The 26,205-nt window shown below is 33.2% G+C and overlaps 1 protein-coding gene across 1 annotated transcript; it reads right to left on the reverse strand.

Moving 5' to 3' along the window:
• Window positions 1-11,544: 11,544 nt before the first annotated feature.
• On the reverse strand, window positions 11,545-13,701 carry LOC110037108 (probable xyloglucan endotransglucosylase/hydrolase). Its single transcript, XM_020741689.1, has 3 exons — window positions 13,344-13,701; window positions 13,070-13,263; window positions 11,545-12,003 (listed from the first exon to the last, which is right to left on the reverse strand). The coding sequence occupies exons 1-3, from the start codon at window positions 13,665-13,667 to the stop codon at window positions 11,604-11,606; spliced, it is 918 nt and encodes a 305-aa protein (XP_020597348.1). The 5' UTR covers window positions 13,668-13,701; the 3' UTR covers window positions 11,545-11,603.
• Between the last annotated feature and the right edge of the window lie 12,504 nt (window positions 13,702-26,205).

The raw sequence follows: 26,205 nt of genomic DNA on the forward strand, positions 1-26,205 counted from the left end.
TTTTATTCCATTTTATCAAACTAGCGCAATAAAAAATTATGTTTCCCACCAAATGCTGATTAATTTAGTTTACTTGACTGCTAAATTCTTGTAACATTTTGCACTTAATGGGTAGTGTATAGCAGCAGGCTTTTATGATAATTCTGCTGTTTTGTCATTATCAGACTTTGCAATGCTTTTCTTCAGCTTATTTTGTCATTAATTATCCATGAAGAATGGAAACTCGGCAGCATAAATGATGCTATTAAGCTACTGGGAAAAATAGCGGGCCTGCAACGTTTTTGAGTGAGGCTATCATTAAGAACCACCTACATACAGATTGCTATATAAAACTGTTCTACTCTTTTTCTTGAGCATTATATGGGACATAACTTCACTAGAATTAGTGATGATGAAGGATTCATATGGCTGGTTTAAAATAGCTTGGATAATGTACACAGGGGATAAAGGAGCCAATTCCCTTAAGCCAGACTCAGCTCCATGTTACCCAAACGAACTCAGTACAGATTCATTCACCATTTACACTGGCGGCATCTCGACGGTTAAGCCCAAAACAAGGTTTTGCCTAGCCGGGCTCAATGCGCCTACTCAGCCTGAGACCAAAAGGAATTTCTATCAAAAGTAAGTATCCACTACAGCTCCAAAATGCCTTCATCATCCACATCAGCCTTCATAAGCCTTCCCAAGTTGATTGTGAACATACCAGATTTCTCAGTAGATCACTCAGTCTTTTCAACAAGTGGCCGCCAAGTGAAAGCTTGTATTAAGGCAACTGGCCTTTTGCATTTCCATAGTATTTATGTAACATCTAAGTTATTATATAATATTTTTTGTAATGCTCGAGAACCATGATCCTAAACTATAAATAATGGATCTCAAGGACAGCCAACGGTTGTCTTTTATACACTCTTCCCCTATACACTGCCTTTATAAAATCCCAAGCCATAATTAAGTGCATTTTGTTTCCTCTGTACTCTATATTTCTTGGTTTTTATCAATTTCTCTTAATTAATAAGGTTCTGGTACAGCCCACCAACGATTCATGATCTGACATATAAGGTTAGAGATATTATCGGTGATGATCGTATGTTGGTGACATTTTCAATGGCAACATCAGCTAGCCAAGTTTAATATTGAGAGCTAACTGTTGTTATTTGTACTATTTTGGCTTAAGTTTGGTTAGAGTGCTTACGCTGGGGTTGTCTTGAACATTTGGTTTGCGTTAAACACATGATATGCGGATAAATATATAAAAGTACATTAATTTAACCCTCCCAAAGAAAGAGCTCTTTGCTTTTGCATCTTAAGAGTTAGTGGATTATTGATTTCCATTGTCTTTTATGGTAACTTTTAATAGCTTGGTATGCTAATATATTGTTATGGGGCGCACGTACGGGGTTTATTTGATTTTTTTTAGTTGAAAAAGATAATTTATTACACTTATTTTGTTGGTGAAATGAAATCAATCAAGATTTTGAAGGGTTTTGTAATATTTATGAGCACCGTTAGAGTTCTAACTCTCACAAATAAATGATTCAATCTACCAAATTTCACCATTTTCAAAAATTTAGATAAAACCGTCAAATGTCATCTACCTGCCATGCATGAGTCTGTTTTTTTAGATTTTATTGCATGCTAGAGTGCAGATGACAATAGTATTGACATTACCTACAACCATGTAGGACTGTTGATCTGAGTCCTTCTGTAGTTAGCAGGTGCAAGGAGTAGAGACTGAGCTCGGCACAAGTTTTCATCGGGCCAACCAGAACACTATAATATATCATTCATGTTTGAACTATTTTTATGGGTTCAAGATTTGTAGTATTTATTGACATCCTTGTGATTTTGGTGAATTTTGTAGGAAGTTAGGTACCTGGCTGTTTTTCAATTGAAACTTCCTTTTCATGGGTCAACTAGCGTTTGTTCCCACGTCACATTCATGCTGATTCAGTTGGATTTGGATACTGAGATATTTTGCAATCTAATAATACCAAGGGAAAATTTGTTTGCGCTGCTGATGTAATCGTGAACTAATTAAAATGCTCGTCTTGGCAAGATCATATATATCTCCAGTCTCTGGGTAGCTGCTGGGTCCATTTCTTTGTTTATAATGCCATTCTCTTTAGTGCTATAACTTTTGGGATAATAAATCGAACCATGGATCATACTAACCCGTGGAAAGCTCTCGTTATTGAAATCAACCCTTTTCTTTCATTAGTTCTATGTTATACTGTAGGCCTCCTCTTTAGCCGTTCATGTCCATAATCCATTATTGGAGACTTGTGTGGCTGTAGGAAAGATTAGAACTTCGAAGGTTTCACATCTGCAAAGCCAAAGCCAGCTTGACATGAAAGATCAGCTAGCTCCTGTTGTTTTGGTTAATCAGGAACAAGATATGCTAGGGCTTTAAAATTCAATTTGGAACTTGTGACGCTTTGTAGTTGCAAGTTCTGAGTTTGCACAAACTTCGCTTGTTCTCTGTGAGGTGTAAATATCATGTATTGTTATTATTTATTTCGTAACTATAATTTCCATAGTATTCAATGTATAGCACACTAGTTGTAAAATTGAGGCGTCAGATCTAAGCACTTAACCCGTCTGAAAGAAATAATGAAAACAAGTTCTCTATAATATTTTTCGCTTATGATCTTCATCTTTGTTAGTTATTATATAATTTTTTAAATTCTGATTTTTAATACTTTAATCATACGCATTACATTTATTTAATGTTGGAGATGTTTGATCACTACGCCTTGTGTTTTGGAGAAAATATTGCATCAGGTCTCCTCACGTAGAGTTACGTGCGAAGTCCAATAAAATCATGCCACGTGGCGATGACAGAAAAAAATAAAATATGTCTGGTAACACAACGGAATATTTTTCCCGTGTTATTGTGTGTTATTTAAGTGTTATTGTGTTATTATAACACTGGGATTTCTTTATTCAATTTTTTTTTAAGAGTACTTGGAGATTTGTTAAGTTATTTGTAATTAATGATTTGCACGACTTTAACAAAGTACTGTCATATTTTTTATACTTAAATATTAAACACTAGTTCATAGACAAGCTTATTCTGTGAGAATTTTTGCTCTTTAGCAGCCTATAAGAAGATTTGTTTATCAGTGTTTTTTGTTTTCATGAGTAAAACGAAACTAATATTTTAAATAAATGTTTAATTAAACCCACGGCCTTGAATAAGATATTAGTACATTGCAACTATTTGAAAACATCATACTTTGATTCCTTGTGGAAGGAAGATTAAGGGAAATAGAAAACATGACAAATAAAAGATAACTACAGTTATAACAATTTAATATATATAAATATATAAAAGTGAGGCTAATTTAGTTGATGGTAGAGTCTTAGTGAAAATGTTAGTGAGTTGATGATTTGATCAAATGAGAATGACTTTAATGTGCTCATCGCATATGTCATGAAAAAAATGACAATCTATCTTCATTTGTTTGTTATGCCCATGAAAGCTAGGATTGGAGATGACGTTGAGTACTTCTTGATTCTATTAGACAATGAGAACTTTGAGTATGAAAATTAACAGTGAATTATTTAACCACGAATTTCTTAAAAAAATTTTACATGTGATTACAAATTAGTTTTTTTCAACTAATTGATATTTATTTTTGTAAAATATTTTTATTAGAACATTTTAGATGTAATAAGCTATTTTATTTTATTTTTTTCAAATATTTATTTTTTTTTTAATTTTTAATTAAAGATAATTAATTTGTAAAATTATAAATTTTCAAAATCATCATTTTTTAATATAAAATCCACTTGACCCCCATAATAAACTTCACCTTTATCTTTTTAATTTCTTAATCCATGAGAAGAATAAAACGGAGAAAAAGAGAGAGGGAGAGAACAAAGAAGGAGAAGCTAAATTGTGGAGGTTTTAGAGTCGATCATGTTTGACACTGGTTGAGAATGTTGATCACATCCAAATATGATATCATTACTCTACTCTGATTTAAGTGTTTTTAATTGTTTGTGTTGATAATCAAATTATATATATAATTATTTTGCCTTAAATCTTTAATTTTGCATAATATTCTACTCATTATTTAGAGATTCACTACACTAATCGAAACATTGTGTTGATGTAGGAAAATACTGGTTTTGATGTATTCTAAGTGTTTTGGAGGTCATTTGGGCAAAAATAATGCATTTGAAAGGCTTCAAGCTATATCGAATCCTAAGGGTCTATTGACCTCATTTTTTATCACATTTCCCTTCTTTGGTTTTTTTACTCCTATCTTGATCTAGGATTCCTTCCTAGTACCCTTAAGTGGTTGTGTTAGCCTTTAACTTGCATGGTTGGCCTTGGTTAGTCTAGCTGACCCCAGTGACCTAGGCTTGGTTTGAGCAGTCTATGGGTTCGCTTAAGGTTTTAATTGCCTGAGATTCGCTTGGATTCGGTTCAAATTAAAATTAAAACCAACCCAAATTTAAATCTAATTAAATAAACCCAATTTAAAAGGATCCAAATTAAAACTTAAAATAAACTTTGATATAAATATTTAATCAAATAAAATTCTACCTATAATTCAACTTAAAATTTTAATTACAAATTTGTATTAAAGAGAACTAAACTGAAATCGAATCAAATGTAATCAAATTTAAAATTAAAACACACACATAAATCAGTCCAATATTACAAATATTAACATAAATCTAAACTAATACTTAAATTAAATTGAACTTACACTTAGAATAAATCATAATTAATCTAAATTGAATCTAAAGCAAACAAAATTTAAGACTAAATTGAACTAAAATTAAAAAAAAAAGAACAAAAACTAAAATGAAAATAAATTTAATTAAAATTTGAACTAAAACTTGACTTAAATTTAAATAAACAAAACATAGAAGTTACATATATAATGCTTTTCTTGTGCATATGTAAATGCATTTAGATTGGATGGTATGCATGAATATGCCCCAAAAATTAATATTTTTACCCTTAATTAAAATTAAATTATTTAAATCAAATTAAAATTTTCAAATCAAATTAAATTGTTCACCTGAACTAATCTTGATGAATGCTAGAAAATTTGCGGCAATGGAGTAGCAGAATATCATCTTAGTGTGATATGAATATTCATTACACACTCAGAAGAGAGAAAATGACTAATAATAACATCATAAGTTTTACATGAAAAACCCAAAAAGGAAAAAAAACCATGGGGACTGACCCAACTAAAGATTTTCATTGTAAAAAGATGATTATAGTTACAACCATTTATCCCACATGTGGAAAAGAATTACTAGGTTTTTTAAAGTTACAATGTCGATTAACGGCGAACGATAGCGTTTGGTGGCATTTGATTGGTGGTTGGCGGTGATTGACAGCGGTTGGTGGTAGTCCACAACGGTAAGGGTGTTTGACGGTGACATGAATGCTTGAAGGTGGTCGGTGATTGTCGATGACAGTCTGCGGGTCGATTGCGGTTGGTGGTCATCGAAAGCGGCTTCTCAAAGCTTCAAATTCTTTCTCAAGTCTCAAGCTCAGTCCCCCTCCCCTCATGAGAGGGGTGAGGCTTAATTTATAGAGTTTTGGGTGCAATTAATGTAAGAATATTAATTACTTTGATCAAACTGCTCAGATGACTTCTTTTAATCAGACAAAATTTGATGAATATTTTAGTGTCTTACTCATATCAAAATTTATTGATCTTAGGCTCTTTAAATTATTCTTGTCAAGACGCTCGATTTGAATATACACTTGTTAGAATCAACATTCGTTTGACCTTCCAAATGTGTACAGAAAACCTCTAAAAGTAGTTTAATGGCTTGATCTGGACTTGATTTGGTTCAGATTGACCCAATTTTAGCTGTAAGTTTGAGTGTAAGTTTGATAAAATCAGTGTTCTGAATGATTATTTATCAATGTTTGAATATTTCTTGCTCAAAAAGTTGTTTCGAGAACTTATAACCTTAAAAAAGGCTGCTCTACCAACTTGCCAAGACTGATGACACACACACAGATATTTATGTGTGTGTGTGTGTGTGTATATATATATATACATTGACTACATATGCATATACATAGACGAATACATTTGCATATACTTATACATCTACATATACATATACATCTACATCTACACATACATATACACATACATCTACACATACATACATCTACATATACATATCCATACATCTACATATACATCTATATATATTACATAACTTTTTGAAATGTTAAAAAAAGTAAAATAAGCATGTATTTTAAAAGAAAAATGAACTTAGCGCAGTTGCTGCCCTCCTTTTGCTCTATGCCCGGGGTCTGGGATTCGAATTTGTCGGACCACTAGACGGGCTAATTGGCGGGCCGCGAAAATACAACTGCAATCCAGCACAACAGGCTGGTAAATGCGAGTGGGGACCTGGATCAGCGGGACCGTGTCACAAGAATTTGGAGGGTTGGAAGGCTGACCGGTTGTAGTTCGACCGGGGTAAGGAATTCTGACAATGAGCTGCGGAATTTGGACCGATCAAGAAACCAATGGAATTTTAACTCCGACAGAGCTGGATCCGCGAGACTTGGTCCAATTGCGGAATATAAACCGAAAAGGTGGAATTTGAACATATTTTTCCTTTTTTTTAAAGAGTCACTCCATTCTTTTTTTTTTGTAATGAGGGAATTTGGAAGGTTAAAAGGCTAAAAGGAAAGCACAAATTCGGAATGTGAAGCGAATTTGAGTTTATATATATATATATATATATATATATATATAAAAGTTGGTTTGAAAAGTAATTTAAATATATTTAAAGTAGGTTAAATATATTTAACTTATAATAATTAAAAAAGAGAATATGAACAATTTATTTTTCCTTAATACTTGAATTAAATTTTATTTATTTTTTTACTTTTAAATTAGGAACAAGGAATGTGGAAGGCTAAGAGATAGAATGCCAAAAGCTTGAAGGTGAAATGACGAGAATTAATGCAAAATTTAATTTTTCTTATAATGATTTCCTTTAATGTTAGGCCACCTCTTAAGCTTACAAAAAGATGCCATGGATGAGGTAAAGTGAGGAAAAAGAGAAAAAAAAAGAGAGAGTGGAGAGTGGAGTCTTTCGTTAACGAGATTTTTTAGAAGAGGAATGTTGGTCTCGTTCTGCGTAGCAGACGACCAACGTAATCTTCTTTCGCTTTGTGCCCAAGATGAAAGTTGTCCCCGTCCTAAGTAGCACGTGAAAACTGGATCTTCTTTCGTGCTGTGACCAAGAGGAAAGTCATCCCCGTTCTGTGAAACTGGCAAGTAATATGATCTTCTTTTAAGTTGCAGCCAAGAGAAAAGTTTTCCTCATTATGCGTAGCAGACAAGCAATAAGATCTTCTTTCATGTTGCAGACAAGAGAAAAGTCGTCCCCGTTCTGCATTGCAGACGAGCAATAAGATCTACTTTTATGTTGTTGCAAAAGGAAAGTCGTCCCCATTCAACATAGCAGGTAAGCAATGAGATCTTCTTCGTATTTTGGTGAAGAGGAAAGTCGTCCCAGATAAGTAAAAGTATCTTCTTTCTTGTTGCAGAAATGGAGACAACTGAAGAATCTCGTTCCGATGAGAACTAGATGAAGGACCTAAAATGGGAGGATGCAACATTAATTTTGATGAAAAGTGACTTGATTTCATTTCAAAAGAAGTATTATTTCCCGAATGACATGGTAGTAAAATTGCCGACTTCAGCCGACCAAGAGTGCTCTTCTTTTGGCTATATTGTTGTTCATGAGGCAGCCTTGATAGCTAACATATGATTTCTATCGGCACTTGAGTTTAATGAAATCATGAAGGCGTTCAGAGCTTGTGTTGCTCAGTTGTCGCACCGAGTGGTGACAGTTATTATCGGGTTGATTGTTTTATTAGAAGTCATGGGTTAAAGTTAACACTAACAATTTTAGTGCAATTGTGTGAGTTCCTTGGTGACGTGGATGATCGTGTGATGTTTAAGCACAAGACATGGGATTTTTTTGCTGAAGGAACCAATAAGGCAATGGTTCGTTAGATTCTTCTCTGTGAAGAATGATTGTGGGATCTGTCAGAGGCGAGGAAGATTCCGACATTTATTTATCTCTCTCCAGCCTACTTAAGAGGGAATACTGTGTATGATAGAATTTCATGACTTCGAGGAGAACCTGTTTGAGATGCATTATATTCAAGAATTTGTAGGCGAGGAATCATTATTCAAGGCCAAACTTTCATTCCACCCTGAGTGTTCCACGACTTTAACATTGAAGAAATCTAAAAAGGGACCTTCTGAGTCATCCCCTATGGTATCCTCAAAGCAGTCCCCAATAAATAAAGACTGTGAAGTTCTCCCTCAGAAATAATATAAGAGGATTAAAGAATTGCGAAAGTCCCTGCCCAGTCCTTCAATTTTTCATATTTAGGAGAATGTGTTCACACTTGAATGTACTAGGCTCTTGGAGGCTGAGGGCTTTTAAAACCAGCTCTAAGAGATTGGAACTCTAAATTTGTTAAGCTCAAATATCTCCAAGGCAAATATAAGCATTAATGTGAATCTGGGGTTGAAGGAGTCACGACTTTGGAATCACAGTTCACAGAGTGCGGAATAGAACTCTCAACAATAACAACTTCTTTCTTGTTGTAGCTTCAAGATCTGGAGAGAACTCGAGAGGCGTTGATGGATGCACGAGCTATCTTAGTGAAAGTAATTGGAGTGTGAAAGACCTTAAGTCAATTTTTCAGCCTAGGAGGAAGAGATCCAACTTTTAAGGTAAGTGAAAGATGTTAAGAAGAAGTGGTCGAGGACTTCAAGAACTCACTTGAGTTCAAAACTATCATTCGAGGCCATATCTAGGAGACTCGTGACAAGGTACTTGATGTTGAGGTAAAGGAGCAACACATGTGGTTCACTGAGGAAGGATTTATCTTGGATTTTTTGAAGGGGAGTCAAGTGGTGCAACATTGAACCGAGATTGTCATAGAGGGGCTCACTCCCAGTCAAGCTTCAGATGATCCCCCCTCAGATTTTGATGGTGAGGACATCGAAAGTGAATTAAAGAATGTGTTCTCCAATAATGGCAAGAGGGCAAAGAAGAACATGGAAGTCGATTAGTGCTCTACTCATCCTTGTATGCTTTTAGCGTTTTTGCTTTTGCTATGTTGTTTAAACCACATAAAAGTAGCTATTTCTTTTTAGCTTTTGTAAGAATAATGTTGTATGTGCTATAATAATGTATGTTGATAATCTGGTTTAGTTATTTGATTTTGTTGGCTATTTATCCCATGAGTATCTTTTTTGTGATAATGTTGAAGAATGTTTTTCTTTTATGTCACAATGGATACCTTATGTCATTTAGAAATTCTAGTATGGGAGAAGGTCGGCGTGAGGATAAATTGTCAGTGGACTCTTGACATGTCTGGGGCTGTGCATCAGATTTTTACTTAATGATGCTAACCCGTATGTGAGAAACCAACAGAAGTCTACCGAGGGCTTTTTAACCATCTGAGGTTGTTTGTTGAAATATTGTTCACTTATGAATTAGTGTGGAAGGGGTGAAGTGTAGTTCACCTAGGACTCTAAACTAATCCAATGTTATTTTTCAGAGTAAAAGCTCGACGATGTTAATCCAACGTGCTAGGGCACAATTTCATTTTAAGCGTGATGTCAAAAAAACGGCCCGAAAAATTAGGATTAGGGTTAGCCTGAATATTTTTATAGTCTGGTTCACTTTACAAAATTCTACTCTTTATCATTCTGATTGGATCCTAGTTGAAATCGAAAATCCAAACATGACGTGAATAAACACAAAATTTTGGGTTGAGTTCATATTAGCGGGTCAAACATGATGTGAATAAACACAAAATTTGTATTCAACTTTTCAATCAAAAGATTCATAACCATTTATAATAATAATAATAATAATAATAAATGTCAGCTATATTGACATTGAAATTTAACATAATGATAATTTAAACCACAATTATATATTTTACGTCACATATTGCTTAATATCAAGAAATAAGTAGTTTAACCATATTTTATACATTTAGTATAATTAATCGTAGCATTTTTTAATTGTTTATCACCGTACGAACATCTTAACTATTTTTTATTTACATTACAATTGTTTAAATTTATTAATTGTAAGGTATGCACGTAAATGTCATATTTACTAATTTTAATAATTTATAAATATCAGCCACATGGATTTTAAAAATAAAATAAATAATTTTTAAAAATAAAATAAGAAAAATAAACCACCTTGCGCATGCAAGTAAAAAAAATATAGAAATAAGGAAATTCTGTACATGCATATCAACACTCAGATTTTTAAATCCTTTCTTCAGCACAACCTATAAACGTTAATCTTACATTTTTTCCCCTAATCACACCAAGACTGTTTTATTTGCATGATCAATATAATTTACATCAACAACAAGAAGTCTTTATCCCATTAAGTGGGGTCAGCTACACAAACCTTTTTTCTCCATTTTGTCCTATCGTCCGATTGAGTGTCATATTTTCTTTTATTTTTATTAGATTAAGATCATATTTTTTTTATAATAAGTTAAAGCCTTTCTTAACATAAGTTGAATCTAAAATTTGTACTCTCCCAATCAGACTATCAAATGGTCAGCATTTAATGGGATCAAACCATTTGATACGGCTGTAATCTTATATGCAAGTAGAACTACACAAATTAATTTCACATTTTGTTCCTAAATGTCATGCCACTTATCCACCTAACCATTTTCATCTCAGCAAACTTCAGTTTGTTGTGCTTCCAGCATTCTACGCCATAAAACATTGCATGCCTCACCACCATCTTAATCAGTATTTTCTATCACAAAATAGGCCTGATGCATTCCTTTATTTCAACCAGCCAGCCTGAATTTACAAATAACATACCTATCAATACCACCATCACTTTGAACAATAGACTCGAGATATAGCTAAAACATTTAAACTTCTTAGTGATTTGATCAACAATAGCTATAATTCTGCTACTAGAGCTACTACAAAAATTACATTCCATGTATTCAGATTTAGATCCTACCCAAATGAAATCCTTAGTAGATCTCCATAATTCAAGTTTTTCATGAACTTCTCCAGTCTTATGCAAAAGAAAGATACCATCAACAAAAAACATACACACCAAGATACATCCTCTTGTATACGTCTAACAAGAGCATCAATGACCAAAACAAAAGGATGTCCGGTGAGAGCATCCATAACTACGATTTCCTTGTTATGAATATTTAAATCACCTAAATCTATTTTCAACTATTCTATTTTATTCCTACAATCTATCAAATATCAATGTTTTACTCAAAGCCAATATAGCACTGCTTTTCTCTTATTATAGTTTCATAGTTTAATTTATCATTAAAATTTTAACCAAAAAGGTTCAAATAAAAAAAAAAATCATAAATAGCAATTTAAAAAGAGAAAGCAAGACAAAACCTACAATACTTTCATATCATCAAAACTTCACACAACCATCACAACAACCCAACCAAACCGTCTTTTAATCTCATTCATTATCCTCTAACAGAATTACTCAAAAGAAACCAATTCATCACCCATTCTTCGCATACAAAGAAAAAAAGCTCAGACATCCCGATCTCTTTGGCATTCAACGGGCATCTTCGGGTACCTGCTCCGATCATTGCAGTAATTGTAGATGGTATGATTCTGCCTGACCCACCGGAGCAGCCCATACTGTTTCGCATCGAGGCCCCGGAACTCGTTCTGATCCCACCACCGCCGGCCCTGAGTAGCGCAAAATGTCTCGTTTGCGGACGCCTCACAGCCATCGATGTGGAAGCCGCGGTAGGAGGCGATGAAGGGGGCGTTGGCCCAGTTCGTCTTCTCGAGGCCACCGCGGGTCGCCCAGTCGTCGGCGTTCCATAAGCTGGAGTAGAGCTTCATTGGCTGATTGAAGGGGTACCGGACGCCTATGTCCTTGCTGTTCGTGAAAACCCGGATGGGCACATCGTCCACGAAGAACCTGTGAGTAGTTTTCTTTGTCAGTGAGGCACTTAGTCGAACAGTTGTGGGGTGGCTAGGTTGGCTTCACATAAATAATTCTTTTACGGGCTGGTGATAAGATTAATTAGTTTTATGCCGGTCGAGCCGACACGTAACTATGTCCTGAAGCACCGCCAAATATTGGTCAAAGAAATCCGGCTGTGGGTCCCATTAGATCTATCGTTCCCATGCACTACGTGGTTTCAGGGACATGCGCACGTGGCCCATGCTACCTCATTAAATATTATGAATCTTAAATCTATTTCGGACTAAATTGATAATGAAAATAATTTAGTTAAGTAAATTTAATAATTTCATCATTAAAATTTCAAAAATTTACATACATACCACCTATTGTTATGCATTTATACATCTAACATCTCAAATTTGATATTTTTATTTTGGTAATTTCTTATCATAAGATTATTCAGGAAATTAAAAGAAATTTTTTTAGAATCATATAATATTAAACATTTGAGTATAATAAACGAAGCTTTACATATGTACTAATGTGCCGCTCAATTTCTATATATTTACATATTTAGCACCTAAAATTAAATTTTTGCATATCACTTTAGAAAAACTGCGCGTTTCACTTTTTTAAAATTGAAAATGGTGGTATTTCTTGAAAAAATTTTGGGTGGTATAAATGTAAAAAGTAAAAATTTAGGTTCCGTATTTAAAAATTGAGTGGTATGCATTCAAACGCCTCTAAATATAAAAATAATTAAGAATTGTGTGAAATGTAATGTAAGTGCCCCTAATTTTTTTAATATTTTCTGAACATAAGCCTTAAAATTAAAACAAGCGAACTGCAAACATATAATGACATACCAAAAATAACATGCATAATAAACCACATAAAATATAATTAAAATATTTTGATTTAGGAGTAACGGGAGGGCATAAATCACCTTGATTTTTTGTTTTAGTTTAAGAATAAAAAAAGCTATAATTTAAATTAATTGCGGCTTTATTTAATTGCATAATTATAAATTAGGTTTTATAAATATAGACACAAGAGAAAGATTGAAAGAGGAGCATACACAATCTGATACAAATTCCAGAGAAGAGAGTAGTCGTGGTAATCCTTGGTGGGATCAAACCATAGATAGATCCTTTGCTCCCTATTTCCCTTTCCTCCTGTGAACACATTGGTCTGTAGTATATAAGGCTGCCCCGTTCTGTTCCCCAGAAACTCAAAGTCTATCTCATCATGCTCTGCATTCTGAGAAGAAAGCTGATGAACAAAAATAAATTAATTATTTCTGCAAATGGATCAAATGGAAAAAAATATAAGCTACATTAGTAAACACAAACATAGAAGGCGGTAACAGTTCCGGCTGAGTCACCCGGAACCATTTTTATCTGCATGATGAAGTGACCGAATAGGTAGGAGCCTCGAGACTGGAAGCCAGTTCCACTGTTTTTGTCCAGGTATAGCTGGATCTCATTTCCGCCATTGAAGTACTTGATGTGATCGGTGGCCCAAGTTGGCACATAGTTCTTCTGGAAGGGAACGTTCACGGCTTTTCTTGGTTCAGAGGCCATGGATGCGATCAGGAAGGAGAAGAGAACGATAACAAGAACAGAAAGGGGAGAGAGAGTGGAGGAAGCCATTCTTGGCAATGGCAGGGAGAACATGCAGAAGTGGGAGGGAGGGAACCCGAGGGTACAAGTCTCGGGATTTTAAGTTCGAGGGTTTTCAGCTTTATTGCTCTGCGCATTTTTTATTGCCTGGACGGAGGAAATGTTCCGATTAGCCAACTGGCCAACGCTCTATTACATAACACTCCTGCCGTAGAGCTGCTGCGTTCGGATTGGCATATTCATCTATTTTATCAGAATATTTTATCTATATTATTTGTAAAAATAATGTGTTATTCAAGTATTACCATAATATTTTATCTATATTATTTGTAAAAAGAATGTGTTATTAAGTATTATGTGTTATTTGATTATTTTGTGGTGTTATTGAAATATTCAATTGCGTTACTTGAGTTGGGGCTGAAGTGTTATTAGAGAAGTGTTATTAGAATATTCCCCGCGTTACTTGATTTGAGGCTGTGTTATTTCAATAACATAGTGAAAATTGAAATATCATGAGAAATATGCCGAATAACACAACCTCACTGAATAATACAGCCTCAAATCAAGTAACACGGAGAATATTTCAATAACACCGCAAAATAATCGAATAACATCATATTATACTCGAATAACACATCATTTTTACAAATAATGCAGATGAAATATTCCCGTAACACAGTCAGATATTCCAATCCGCACATATTTCTATGTTAGGAGTCCTGATGTAATATTTTTCCCTATGGCGCAATGTCATTTTAAGGGATCTAGATGTTAAAAAAATGGCTATTAATTTGATTGGATTTGAGTTAGAAATTGAAAATTCAAATATGTCCTCAATAAATATAAAATTTTGGGATGGGGTTTAGGTTAGTGGGTCAAACAAGTTCAAGTCTTAGCTTTCGAGACTCGATTTGACTATTTAGTTAGGGTTATTTTTCGGGTCACACTCGAATCCGACCTGCTGATCCGAATCGGTACTTATTTATTTCTTGGGGAAATCTAGGAATTTTTTATTGAACAAATTCAGTTTAATTTAACAAAAAGTTTTTAAATATCAAAGCATTATAAAAATTAGAAATATATTACTGACACATCAGAACTTATTTTAACATATTTGGTGTGAGAACGATATCTCAATAATTGATTTAGTAATACTATAAATGTATAAAATTTGAGTTCAGAAAATAAAATTAAGAAAAAAAAGAAAAAAAACCGATTAAGATGAATAGGCTAATATAGAGCCACCACATCTGCTCTTCTCCCCCAACTTCGCTGTAAGAAGCTTTTATAACATGTTTGGTCGGCACTTCTCGCCACCGACCCTACCCCAACATTGCAAATCACAATGAGTTAACTCAGCTACTAGCACATTAAGATCACGATGACATAACTTAGTTTGCATTCCATTTGATATAAACCTGACAAAGTGTTACGACCACTTCATGTGGCTCATTTACAAACAATTTGTGATGTTGGATTTCCCTTAAAGTAATATCTCACCTCAAAATGGAAGTGTTCTATTGCTATTTTTGAATAGGCTATTTCTTGTTGGAGTTTTGAGTCTGCAGCACCTAGCACTCGAACTCTAGTGCCTCCAAAGAGGTGCTTCTGCGCTTGCAGCATAGCATTGCCATGCCTGAAACACGCGTAGTTACATCTAGCGGCGTGACAACGCTATAACTTAGCATAGTTACCCCAATTTCTTATCTTGTGATTGCACAACAAAAAAAGCACATGGAATATTAACTATGGGTTTAGGCATTGTCACACTGACTGTTATTCCTTTATTGTTCTGCAATTTAATGTCTCGATATAGAAAGAAAAAGCTTTGTAAACACACGGTGAACCCTAGAAGGTTTTGTATAAGAGCATTGAAGTTCAAGTGTGAGGATTTCACGACATCCAATTTCTCTTGTGTGATCGCGAGAGGATTTGGAGTGAGGCTCTCTAATTTCGAGGGGTTGTAGAGAGAAGATTTGGTAGTGTATCTTGTACATTTCTCCTATACACAGTGAATTTCTTATGTTGTGCTACTTCTTGATTTTTCTCCCATTCTCGTGTTTTTTCATGCAAATCATGATCAACTTTTTTTAGATTACTTTGTTGTCCTTTTGTTTGATTTATTTTTGTTTTAGATTTCTTGAATTGGTATTCTTATTTTCCACGAGGTGATTTTGATTGTGAACCAAACGAAGCCTTTGGTGCATATTCCATCCTAATAAGTGGTATCAGAGAGGGGTGTTTGATTCAGGTAGGAGCAATGATCGATGAAGTGAGGTACGAAGAGGAGAAATTCAATAGATCGAACTTTGCATTTTGGAGGATGTAATTTATGGATCTGATGTATCAAAAAATTATATTTCTCAATACAAGAAATCACAAAGAAACATGAATCGATGACTATGGAGGGATGGAAAGTGTTGGATCAAATGACCATAAGTTTGATTTGTTTATCACTTTCCTCATTTGTGGCACTGATAATGATGAATGAAAATTTTTCTACTTCACAATTTTTTTTTTGATGAAGGGTTATTCAATATGAAATTATAAACAAACTATTCAGTGGTCGAACACTTGAACCATTTCAATATTATAACTAGCTAGTTGTTTTCCGTGAGAATTAAATTTAATGATGATGTTAGAATACTATTAGTTTTGTCTTCATTATTGGACATGTGGGATGGTTTCGTTACTGCAATAACTTTATTTGGGAATATGAAGTCGAACTTCGATGCCATTATAGAGTTAATGTTGAATGAAGAAGTATGAAGAAGGGCATTGATGTGCCCCTAGTGTGTGTTGTTTTTCTGCGTGTTTTATGTCAATTTAAATCCACTGTAACAGTGTTAAGAACTTGACCCATCCCGAAATTACGCAGTAATTTAGTTCTTCAAAAATATGACAAAAAACTTTACCCAATTTATATTAAGTAGTTAATGTGGAAAATCAAAATATTTATAAAATATATAAAATAGTTCACACACTAGTGGTTCTACGCAAGTACACAAATCACTTCAAAGTCTTAGTTTGGAAGATGGAAATTCTTATGATAATAACATAAATCACAATATTCAAACTATAAAAATTAAAGTAAGAAGGACAAATTAAAATGGGTTTAATGAATGCTAACAAAAATGTAACTCAAAGAACTAAGTTTACTAAACTAATTTCAAAACATTAAAGTTAAATTTACTAAGACTAAACAAATGTCAAAACACGTAGTATCAGTAACGAAGAGTTCAAATTTCAGAAAGTATCTTTCTCACTACAATAAGTTTATGGTAAAATGAGATGAGATAAATGGTTTAAATATGTATTGTGCCAAATAGGAGCAATTTAAATTCTCTACCCTGATTAAGTGTTATAGAGAATCATTGGCTAATCTCAGGTTTAGTCCCTAAATCTGTGGTTAGGCTAGGAGAATACTGGCTCTCACTCTAGAGCCCCCACTTCCCTTCCCCTGAAGGCTAACACTCGCTTTAGCTCTTAAACACTAAGGACAAATTGGGGATTTTAGTATGTCACCCTAAAATCTCCAATTCTACGCCCAACAATGTATATTTCCCTATTTATTTGTACTTAATTCCAAGAACGAAATACTTCTCCATGAAATTAAATGTGATTCTCACTTTGTTGTAGAACTCATACTCCATTTCTCGGATCATATGTTTCACAATAGATTTTAACATTTCAATTTGCTAGATCGAAAAGTAAATTAAGAACGGAGTGGAAAAATCATCACAATTTATTTTATATTTTAAAATGACACATCCAAATTATCTCTTCATTTTACCATATCTCAGAGTAGGGAGAAAGATAAAGAAAACTACTTAGAACTCATGAGGAAGTTAAGACAAAACACATATTTTATATATAAAAACAAGTTTAAAAAATAAAGAAATGAAAGAACACAACTGATTTTAGACTCCTCCTCAAGAAAATCCCTAGAAGTTCCCTTGTAGCACTTTCTCTCTTTACAATCAACACTAAATTCTCTTTTAGAAGTGTAATGAAGAAGAAACCTCTCACCTTCCTTCTGCTCTTACAATTCTTCAAGAAAATCCTCTCCACATACAAGAATTTACTCTACAATGCACTCGCACACACTCACGCGCGCACACACACACACAAACCCCCACACACCATGAGAGGCGCCAAACCCTCTTTTTCAAAGAGACACCACTTCCCTCCTTTTTCCCAAGAGACAAATCTATTCATCCAAAAGACATGTCTCTTCATTCAAGAGCCTTCTCCAAGTGTCTAGATGCATTGAATCACTTTCATGGGGTGTTTGAATCACTTGGGAGCCTTCTAGAACATCAAAATCTATCAAAAATTGGTCCACAACAGTCCCGGGCGCTGTTGGCGTCAGTCTGGACGCCGTCTGTGCCACTTTTCGTTGCTTCTCTGGACTCAGGTGCCGTCGGCGCCGTCTGTAGCAGCTCCACTGTTTTGCTTCATTTGGCTCTATTTTAGCTCCGTTTTACCTCGTTTCAGTCGCATTTCATTCCTAACAGATAAATCTATAAATAAACATGAAAACAACGTTTCTTTAAAGTGTAATTTCATTCAAAAACATGTGATAAGTGAGAAATTGATTAAGCATAGAAAGACATATCAAAATGTATCAGGCCAGAGTTTTCTTTCTTGCTCGTTTTTGCTCCAAATTGCACTGTTTTCGCTTCTTTTTCACCAAAATTCCATTTCTCGTATATGAAGCTAAAAACATGAAAAATACATTCCTTTAAAGTTCAATACCACCAAAAATGAGTATAGAATATAGGTTTAAAAATACATATATTTTTGGTGCATCAGGCATGGATTGGTGAATCTTCAAGTTTTGCATTGCATGTTGAAAACTGGGGAAAAAAATGAAAATAACTATAGGCATAGACAAATTCAAGTCCATAATAGAATACTCCAAAACAAGTAGAGGAAATGATAGTGAAGAATACTGGAACTATGGAAGAAATAACATTTTAAGAAGGACTAAAAAGCTCCAATGAAGGCTAATTTTGGAGTACAAGAAAGGAATCTCTCTATAAATGTCTCCACAGGTAAAATCCAAGGTGACAATATTATTTTATCCTTAGTCAATACATAATCTTGAAATTATATTTAGGAGCCACTTTTCATGCATGCCCCAATAAGAAGTTAAAAAAACACAATCACAATGATCTAGAAAAAAAATTATTTGGTAAGCAACAAGATCTTCAATATCATGAGAAGGGTGATGTGAATATTAAGTTGCTAAATGGAACACTCTAGAAGTTCAGTGAAGTCAAAATTAATTTGTAGTATGAAAACAAATCTAATCTCTATAAGCAATATGACAAAGTCAGGGTACATAACTACTTTCAAAAGTGAATCATGTAAGAGCACCATAAGGCAATGGTGATGACTCGAGTTACATTGAATGTACTCTTTCCCTGATAAAAAAATAATAACAGATTTCATTGATGAGCCTAAAACCAAGATGGAAGCATGTTTGTGGCACCACAGGCTTGACCATATGAGTGAGAAAGGTATGAAATCCCTCCTTTCAAAGAATAAACTTCAAGACTTGAAATTTGTATATTTGGAATTATTTAAGATTGTGTATATGGAAGACGGAAGAAAGCTCATTTCTCTAAAGGTGTGTAAATGATGAAGTTAAAGAAATTGGAGTTAGTGCATACCAATATATGGGCTCCTACTTAAGTTCATTTCATTAGAGATTCACACTACTTTGTAACATTTATTGACAATCATAATAAAAAGGTATGTGTTTACTTATTAAAGAAAAAATCAGGTATATTTGAAGTGTTTAAGAAGTGGAAGCCATGATAAAAAATGAGACAGATTTGATGCCAATGTGTATCTAATAAGATATAAAGTTAATTATTGTGAGTAGAGATTTAGGAATTATTGTGCATCTGAGGGGATGAGTCATGAGTTCATTGTTCCAACAACTCTCAACAACATGGAGTAGCTGAACGCATGAACACAACCATCAAAAAGTGTGCAAGAAGTATGAAGTTGCATGCAGGCTTGACAAGCTAACTTTAAGCATAATCAGTGAACACTACAGTATATCTGATAGATAGTTGTTCATCAGTAACTTTGAAGAAAAGCCTACCTGAAGATCCTAAAGGGACAAAGAGGCAAATCTATCTCACTTGAAGGTATTTTGGTGTTCTGCATTCTGCGTATATACATGTTGTTGCAGGATCCATGACTAAACTTTACTCAAAATTAGTTTAGTGTATTTTCATTGGGTATAACTCATATAAGTTTGGATACAAATTTTTGGATTATCAGAATTAGAAGTTTATCAAGTGTAGTGGTGCTACTTTCAATAAAATGATGATGTACAATAACATGATAATAACTTAGAATTGCTCATTAGTTACTTCTAAAGAGTCTAGGTTTGTTAAGATTAAAGATATCATGATAAGGAGGGAGGAGAAAGAAGAAGTGCTCAATCAGATGAAGCACGAGAAGTTCCTTAGTCACATACTATTAACCTCATTTTTCGAAAAACAATCTTCCCTATTTTATATTTAATTGAATCTCACTTAAGATGAGTCTTGAGCTAAACTCTAATTTAATAAAACTAAAATCTAATTAAAATGAAATTTAAATCATCCATAAATTAAAATAAACTTAAATATAAATAATTTTAACCAAACTCTAAAGTTGACCAAAATTCAACTTTAATTAACATAAACCTTAAAATTATCATTTTCTCTCCTCAGATTATTATAGGAAAAAAACTTCATTATGAAAATTGCATGATTCTCATTATTATATATATAAATCATGCTAATAAGTTTGACAATCATCTTATAAATTTTTTAAGTAAAATTCTTCAGTCTAAAATTTCATGCATGAATAATGCTTTCTTCAAACTCTAAAATTATTTTTTTCTCGACTGCCCGTTTCTGCAATCAAAATTATATTGTGTAAGTTGTATAATCTTCATAGTCATACATGTGGAGAATACAAACTAGTTTGGTGGTCACCATGCACTTTTTTTACATAAAATTTTGTGATTAGGATTTTCTTGTTATAAAAATAGTGTCACAAAAAAAAAATTTTTAACAAGTATTTTTCACAAATTTTACTATTGCGTCTATATAACCAAAATCTTTCAAATGACCTCTTCGTGCTCAAATTTGACTTCATTTTGGGGCCCGTTGAATCAATGATAATCTGGAGAGAGAAAATGATAATTTTAATAATAAAAGAATACTTGTCATACTTCACCTCAAAATGAACTAAAAAAAATCAAATTTTAGTCAAACTTGATCTAAATTGAAAAAAAAAAATCAATTTAATCTTTTAAAACTAACCAAAAAACTCTAACTCAAAATCCACCAATTTTCTCTCCAAGGGATTGAGCACGCTTTGACTTGAAATATCTTGAGATGGGCTCCACTTTGACCAAAACAAATTGCTCCATTAAATTCCTCATATTTTTCATTATCAAGTGAACTTATGATAAAATATTTGGTCAAGACACCTAACCACCTTGCCACTTTGGCTTGACATATCTTGTGATAGAGAGCTCCTTTTCCAAATTAGATTTGACCAATAACTTTCTTTCTTTGTTCTCTTCAAAATGTGATCCACATTATTTTTTTACTTTAACCAAAATAACAAACCACTTTTAAAATTTCCAAATTACCCTCCTTTTTATTTCAAAATTTCACCCTCTTTCTCCATAACCACTTCCAACTATATTTCAATCCAAACTCTCCATATCCTTCCCCCCTCATCCAACCACCACTCATTCCCTCATTCTCTTTCAAATGTTGAAAACTCTTTCTCTCCCTCCAAGTCGTGACTCCCTCTACTCCTTTCCTCCTCTCCTCTTTTCCTTCCACTACCAAACCGAGAGCATCCCTCCTCCGCCTCACCTCTCTTCCTTCCAACACCAAACTAAAAGCATCCCTCCCTTTTTCCTTACTAAACCAAACCAAGAAGATCAAGGGATCAAGGAAGCCAGGAAGGAAGCACAACCAAGCAATGAAAACCTTTCATCCAAGAAAAAAAAAACAAATCATCCACAAGGAAGGTATAATTTCTCACCCATTTGTTTATTTACCCAATTTTGCATGATGTAGTTTATATGGTATAATGTTATCCTTCTTCTTTCTTTCATTTTTCACATGATCGATGACCCGACTTGCAATTAAGTGTATTTTTAATCTCTAAACTTTTTGCCAGAAAATGTCTCAAATTATATCTAGTGAATAGAGTGAACAAATGTAATGATTTATGTGATACTCAAGCATATGTATCATTTCAAGTAATATAAAATTTAAATTGATCTCACCAGAAAAGTGTTAACTCTTAAAATCAACTTACATAATTTCTATTTAAATTGCATGTTAAACAGATAAGAGATTTAAAATGATATGCTTATAAAAAATTAGTACTAAAGAGTTAAAAAAAAGAAACAACTAAATGTAACAACTTAATAAAATATAACAATGAATTTTAATTTTATGGAAAACCTTCCCCCTTGCAAAGAGATTTTAACTTATGTGTAATTCAAGTAATTTAAGATAAAATTGATGCATTGTAACAAATAGAAGCATACCTTATTCTTTATCCCTTCCCAGTGCTAGCAAAGAGCATTGGCTAACTTAAGGCTAATTCCTTAAAATCTTCATTCCGCATCAGAACTATCTAGCCTCTCACCTCTAGATGCCCCTAAGCCTATGCCACCATGATGACAAAATCCCAGCATCAGGGTGCTAAACCTTAAGCCAAATTGATAAGAATCTAGCATGTCACTTGATACATCAAAATAGTATGTTGTTTTAAGTATGATTTTATGCCTATTTTTGGTGATTTTGCACTTTAAAGAAGGATATTTTTGTATTTTTGTTGCAAGTATAACATTTTTAGGAATTTGGAGCAAAAGTAGCAAAAAGGACGAAATTTGGAGCCAAGAAAATGAATTTTGAGAATCTAGCGCATGATGCGACGTTTGACAGAGCCTTGACACATGATGCACCATATCTAACACTAGATGTGCCAAAGACGACTTTTTGTGGATTAAGACGGTTTGAGGTAAATTTTGCACAAATATTCAAAGGGATAATTGTTCTAAACACCTTTTGGAGTAATTCAATGCATCTAGAAACTTTGAAAGGTTCTTTTATAAAGGGATATGTCTCTTGGATCAAATGACACATCTTTTGAATTCAAGAGAGTTGACTTTTGGAGGGAGTTTTGAAGGGGCAGTTGAATTCCTTTTGAAAGAAGGCATCCCAAAATAAAAGCATAAGGCTTCAAGGAGTTTGTGGGTGATGTGAAAGGGGGTGACGTAAAATGGGGTGGCGTGAAAGGCAAGATGAAGAGATAGAGAGAGAAAGTTAAGGGCTTGGAGCTTTTCTTCTAAGGTTGTAAGAGGAGAAGGAATGTGAGAAATTTTTTCTTCATTACACTTCTAAGAGAGAATTGAGAGTGCTTGTAAAGAGAGAAAGACTTAGAGAGAACTTCTAGGGATTTACTTGAGAAGAGTTGTGAGATAAGTTGTATCTTTTATTTCTTTTATTTTGTAAACTTTATTTTTATATACAAAATCCGAGTTTTGTCGTATCCTTCTCATGAATTTTAAGTGGTCTTCTTTATCCTTCTCTCTACTTTGAAATATATTTTTGTGAAGAAGTAATTTTTTTTTTCTACGATTTTAAATATTAATAATTTGTGATGATTTGAAATCCGATCTTCATTTACTTTTCGATTTGGCCAATTAAAATGTTAAAATGTGTTGAGAAACATATGTTTTGAAAGGGATATGATTTCTACAATATAGTGAGAATCACATTTTATTTCATAGAAGAGTATGTCATCCATGGAATTGAGTGTAAATAAATAGCGAAATATACTTTTGTTGGATGTAGAATTGGTTAGAATTAGAAATTTTAAGGTGACAGAATAAGATTCCCAATTTTGTCCAGTTGATTGGAAACTAATGCGAGATTATTAGCCCTTAGGGGAGGGAGTAGTGGGAGCTTTAGAGTGACAGCCGATATCCTCCCAGCCTAACCATGAAATTAGGGACCAAACTCTGGATTAGTCAATGTTCTTTATAGCACTCTGGAGAGGATAAAGAATAGGATTGCTCCTATTTGGTACAAAATAATTTGTATCTATATATTTTTAAATAATTTTAATTTCTTCACAATCAATATGCTCATTGTAAGGGGAAGGATGCTTTCTTAAAATTGAACTTTCCTTCAATAAAAAATCATTTAATTTTCATAATTTTACTTTTGAAAGTTTAGTTTCTGGTTTAGTTAACTTTGTCTTTCAATTGCATCTTAAATATCATTAACTTTAGTAGTTAATATTTCAAACTTTGCACTTTACCTTTCTTAGTTTAAATTATAATTTTAATCTTATATAATTATAATCTTAAGAATTATAATCTTAAGAACTATTTACAGGTATTTCCAAATTCCCTGCGGGATCGATATCTAGGACTCCATTAGAGCCCTTTATTACTTGAGTGATACGTATACTTGCATTATTTTTAAATGGTGATTTGGCAGTTTAAGAGAGTTTTAAAGATAAACTATTTTAATAAAATTTATGTTTTTTGATATTACATTGCATGTTTATTATTATATCTCTCATGGGTTTTTTGTAATATTAAAAAATAATTGCAAAATTAACACACTAAATTTGTTTGCATTGAGTTTTTGGTGCCGTTGCCGGGGAAGTTACGGAAAGTAGTAGTAGTAAGTTATTTTATTTTTATTTTTATTTTAAAAACTAAAAAAAAGAGTGTTTGTAGTTTATGTTGAACATTTTCTTATTTAAGTGTGTTTGCTTATTTTCAATTACTTGTTTCATTTGTTTACGCGTAGTGTAAGATCTAAAAATTTATTACCTTATTATTTTGAATTAGAAAGAACTATTAGAAAAAATAGAAAATAATAAAAAGAGATAGATCATATTAGCAAAATGGCTTGCAATTTGAGTAATACTGGAAATGAAAATGAACATCATTAGAGACCTTAAGAGATTATGTTAATCCTACAACAGATGAAATTAACTGGAGTATGCAAAACCCTGCTGTAGCTGCCAATTCATTTAAGCTTAAACCTGTTATTATCCAAATGGTTCAAAATAATCAGTTTAGGGGAACACCAACTGAAGATCCTAATTTACACCTTGATAGTTTTCTAGAATTGTGTGTTACATTTAAGTATGATGGATTGTCCAATGATGTCTTTAGACTTAGACCTTTTCCTTTTTCACTAAAGGATAAATCTAAGATGTGGTTAAACTCGTTAGCAATTGGATCTATCAAAACTTGGGGAGATTTGTCACAAAAATTCTTATCTAAATATTTCACACCTTAAAAAACTACTAAGCTTAGAAATTATATTACATTTTTTTGTCAGTTTGAAGGAGAATCAATTTATGAAGCCTGGGAAAGGTTCAAAGATCTCCTTAGAAAGTGTCCACACCATGTATTGCCAGATTGGTTAATCATTCAAATTTTTTATAATGTGTTGGTTGGATCTCTTAGATCTATAATTGATGCTGCTGCTGGTGGATCATTAATGTGAAAACCATTCGATGAAGCATATTTATTAATTGAATATTAATTGAAGTATTAATTGAAGAGATGGCTACTAATAATTTTCAATGGCCCCATGAAAGGGTAAATCCAAATAGACTAGCTAGTGTTCATGATTTTGATGCAATATCTATGTTAGCTGCACAAATAAATGTTGTATCAAAGAAGATAGATCAATATGGAATGAATTATTCTCAAACATCATCTGTGCTTGAGGAAAGTTCATTGGGACAAATGATAGAATCTTGGTCTTCTTATGAGACCTTAAATGTAATAAATAATCTTTCTAATAATCCTTAAACCAATTATTATAATCCCGGTTTGAAGAATCATCCAAATTTTAGTTGGAGTAAAAATAACTCTAAAACTGCAATTTCACAATGGGGAAACAACACTGCGAACCCATTGGGAAACTCCAACAATCAAGGAAATCAAACTTATAAACCTTATTACCCCAAGGATTTAATTATTTGCAAAGTAAGGAGAAAAAGCTATCAGTGGAAGAATTGAATTGCAAATGGGAAGTCAATTACAAACTCAAGGAGCTGCAATTAGAAGCATGAAAAATCAATTAGAATGTATTGCTACAGTACTTAGTAATAGACCTCCAAGAACATTGCCAAGTAATGTTGAAGAAAATCCTAAAAATCAGAACAAAGAGAAAATTAAAGGTATTCAACTAAGAAGTGGAAAAGAAGTGAAAAACAGAGTTCAAGAAGAAGTTAAACTTGAAAAAGATGAGGTGGAAAATGAAAAATAAGGTGAAGGTTTTCATTTGGAGTCACAATGTCCTATTAAACCAATTAAAATCACTGCAGAAAGACCACCACATCAATGTCCTCAAAGATGGAAGTAGAAAAATAGAGATAATCAATTTTTGTAAATTTTTAGAAATATTGAGAAAATTAACGATAAACATTCCATTTGTTGAAGCTTTAGAACAAATGCAAAGCTATGTGAAGTTCATGAAGGATATACTTAATAAGAAAAGGAAGTTTGTAGATA

The sequence above is a fragment of the Phalaenopsis equestris genome, unplaced genomic scaffold (genome assembly GCF_001263595.1).
Source record: "Phalaenopsis equestris unplaced genomic scaffold, ASM126359v1 Scaffold215312, whole genome shotgun sequence".
NCBI lineage: Eukaryota > Viridiplantae > Streptophyta > Magnoliopsida > Asparagales > Orchidaceae > Phalaenopsis > Phalaenopsis equestris.